The sequence below is a fragment of the Gregarina niphandrodes genome, assembly GCF_000223845.1.
Source record: "Gregarina niphandrodes unplaced genomic scaffold scaffold00076, whole genome shotgun sequence".
In the NCBI taxonomy this organism is placed as follows: domain Eukaryota; phylum Apicomplexa; class Conoidasida; order Eugregarinorida; family Gregarinidae; genus Gregarina; species Gregarina niphandrodes.
In genome coordinates, this window is record NW_011645842.1 from 20151 (window position 1) to 23665 (window position 3515).

The following is a 3515-nucleotide window of genomic DNA, read 5'->3' on the forward strand; positions in this document are numbered from 1 at the left end:
AATGTGTTATCGCACCACAGCTCCGCTTGCTCCGAGTCAGTTTACTCACACTTCACAGTCAACCTAACAGATGGTTCATCGCCGTGTTTCTCGTCAACAAGCCCCACTTCGCCAGTGTAGAAGTAGCCAGGCCTCTGCTCAAACTTGAAAGCGCCTTCCGCCAGAGTCTCATCAAGCTTCAGATGTCTGGCATCGCGCACTTTAATTGTAATTTCGGAGTGGCTGTCATTGGAATCAAAGGTCCAGGTCTCTTCGAAATCTGCGCTGGAGCCAGCGTCCTTGGCAGTCTTGGTGTGCCATGAGTGGAAGGTACCGTAGTGGCATTCGACGTACAAGTCCGACTTGTTGAATAGACCAGTGTGGCCCTGGAACCCAGCAGCAGAATGTACCGTAACAGAAACCTTCATTCCGAATTAAACTTTATGACGTGAAATCGATTTGGCAAGGACCGAGTAGACAGAACGACGCGGACACACACATTTCGCGGTCTTTCTAACAGGAAATTGTCGGGCCTCTAGCCCAGATCCATAATGAGCAGGCACAAGGCTTCTGACACAAAGCTGTCGTGTGGAACGCCGTCGAGTGCATCAGTAATGGGTCGTACTTATTTTTTATTTACACGACGGTAGGAGTGTGATGGGGGGCAAGCAGGACCCAGACAGCCCGGGTGGCGGGTCGTGGTCCCGCAGAAGTTCCTGCAAGAAGGTCGTGGCTCCGAAAAAGACACAGACTTGTCGTACCGAATGGACATCACCGCCCGTTGTGGACGAGCATATTACCGAATCGTCTCACGGACGAATGAACGGACTAGTTGCCACGGGGAGAATCTCCGGTAAGACGCTCGGTCAGTGCTCCGTCGTTGTGGGACTAACCAGATCGTGAGGCACGAAGAGAAGTGTGATACCGGACCGAGAGGAAGATACTCGAACGAGTTGAGAGCTACCAACGGTACTGCTCGAAGACGCGGATGACGGTACTGCCAACGCGCGAAGTCCACGGGGAGTCTATGTGCACGTTGTTGAACCGCGTTGTTGTCGGCCGGTGAGGTAGCCAATAGCTGGCAGTGGGCCAAGAGACGGTGATGACGAAGCAAGTCGGTGGCTTGTTCTATTACTGTAATTGACTGCGTCGCCCCAGCTGTACATCCTCCCCAGCACTTGCCGTAGTTGGGAATGTTGGGGGTCGATATCGATCTTGGCGGCGCGCATGAACCATGTGGAGTTATGCAGGACACTATTCCGGTCTTGTAGTTGATTGAAATCTCCTGCAAGACCGGAGTAGTGACCCAGGCCCGCGGGTAGCCCAAGCGATCTGGTAGACGCCGGAATGCGACCCCACAGGGGCCGTGTTAGGGTTTACGACCGGAATCCGTCGGTCGTCTTCCATAGAGTTTGCCTTTTGACACATCTGCCCTCTAACAGCCGCCCATTCAGCCCTCGGGGTTAGAATCTGGAGGAAGAGACGAGACGTCGGGGTCTGGTGTTTGCTGGGGGATAATTAAGGCAAGACAAGGTGATGAGATTGGCTGCTGTGGTTGTGATCGCTTCTGCGGACTTCATGGATGGTACCTGTGTGTCTGGTGTTGATCCAATGGGCTTGGAGCAGTCTTGTTTAGGTCGTTGCCACATTTACTACGAAGGGGACTACGGTGCTTGCAACCACAAAGTGGAGACTTGGGAGATGGATGGTCCTTGCGGTGATTCTGTTGAGCGTCCTTGCCTCTCGACGTTTAATGCGGGTTGGGAGGTGAATAAAGAGAACTGTGGCAACTGTTACAAGGTGGACATGAAGTACGATGATGGCACAGTGAAGAGTACCTACATTCGGACGTTGGATACAAATGGTTCCGAAACCAAGTTCGAGATGGGACAGACTGCGTGGTTGAACTTGTGTCCTTACGTGTGTGCCGGAACCGGCGTGTGTGCTTATAAGCCCGAGCAGTGTCAGTACGGAATCATCGCAGGCGACAAGACGATCAGCTGCGCGGTTCAGAACGCTCCCATAACATTCAAGAGGGTAGATTGCAATGGAGGCACAGCTACTACGACTAAAGCCACGGCCACCACGAGAACTACGACTGCTCGCAAAACGAAGGCAACAACCACACCCAAGACCAAGGCCGCGACTACTGGTAAGACCAAGGCCACGACTACTGGTAAGACCAAGGCCACAACTACTGGTAAGACCAAGGCCACAACTACGCCGAATACTACCACCAACAAGGCAACTACAGCTGCAGGCAATGGATCCGTGGTGTCGCAGTGCGTGCAGCAGATAACTGCGACCCAGGACTGCTGGACGAGTATTTGCCAGGGATTTTGCGATATGTACGGCCCTGGTGGCAGTCTAAGTCGTTGGTGCGGGGGAGACGTGTCCACGGTGGAGGAGCTATTGAAATGTATCAATAGCCAACAGTCCTTCTGCGTGTGAGATTCTCAGCATTTGAGGGATACAATGAGCAGGATTCAGGTATGGATTTCGAAGACGACTGATGCAGGTGATTATTTCGTGCAAGCGACTTAAGAACGGGTTGTCCTACTAGTAGGTTCATAGGATTTTTTCAGTTTGTAGTACTATTGGTGTTCTTAGTAAAGATGGGTTGAAAAAGAGGGGTATAACACACGTGTGCGAACAAACGCGAATAAAGTATTTGGTCCGGAATAAATCCGGATGGTAAAGAGGAAAGATGTAGAACAGGAATGTGTAATGAATGAAACATATTGAAGGGAAACATACATACAGAATGGACGTCGGACACTTACCTGACATATTGTGAGTTACCGTTGCTGCCTGGGCTATGATTTGTCCGAATGCGTGTCGAGGATTGGTGCCAACTCTAGCCATTTCTTGCGCGACAGCGACTGCCAGAGACTGGGCTGTTCTGTTTGCGGTGGCGGGTCTGGGTCCTTGCGCCTCATGCGTTGCACGTGGAGGTCCATGCCCTTAACGGGTTGGCTGGGTCCTGCAAATACAGCAGACAGTGACGGCCGGGGTGGCAGCGGCTTGGCTTGGAGTTGGTTTTCTTCTTCGTTGAGGATCTGTATTAATTTTTCGAGGTCAACTTGGCGCCGTAAACTGCCTAGCGGAGGGTCACGCGTGCAATTCAGCTCTTTGTCTTGCAGTGACCAGGGCGTCAACGGCGTACAAGACACCCTCGACCTACGTGGCGCTTCCCAATCGGGGCTACTACTTAGTCCGGTCGCGCCTAGTCCGGTCGCACTTAGTCCGACTGTGCCCGACCTGGCCTCACCTACCCTGGTTCCACCTAGCCGGGTCTCGGCCAACTTCGTTCCACCTGACCAGGTCTCAACCAACTTGGCTCCATCTGGCCGACGTTCATTCACTTTGGTTTCTTCGGACCAGCTCACGACTCGCTTCGACCGCTTCAAGTCTGACGGCCATTCCTCCAAAACGCCCAGAGACTCGCACGTGGACCACTGGCTCGTCGTCGACGGCATGCGGGTGCAGTGCGTGTTCCGGCACAGTTTGGTCTGGGGGGACGGGGGAACGGGGCA

At 53.2% G+C, this 3515-nt stretch overlaps 2 protein-coding genes across 2 annotated transcripts; one reads left to right on the forward strand and one right to left on the reverse strand.

Moving 5' to 3' along the window:
* Positions 1-41: 41 nt before the first annotated feature.
* GNI_186400 (C2 domain protein) lies at positions 42-407 on the reverse strand (the record flags this gene model as incomplete). Its single annotated transcript, XM_011135312.1, has 1 exon — positions 42-407. The coding sequence occupies one exon, from the start codon at positions 405-407 to the stop codon at positions 42-44; it is 366 nt and encodes a 121-aa protein (XP_011133614.1).
* A 1108-nt stretch (positions 408-1515) lies between these two features.
* Positions 1516-2430, forward strand: GNI_186410 (hypothetical protein; the record flags this gene model as incomplete). The annotated part of the gene is made up of 1 exon (XM_011135313.1): positions 1516-2430. The coding sequence occupies one exon, from the start codon at positions 1516-1518 to the stop codon at positions 2428-2430; it is 915 nt and encodes a 304-aa protein (XP_011133615.1).
* Positions 2431-3515: the final 1085 nt, after the last annotated feature.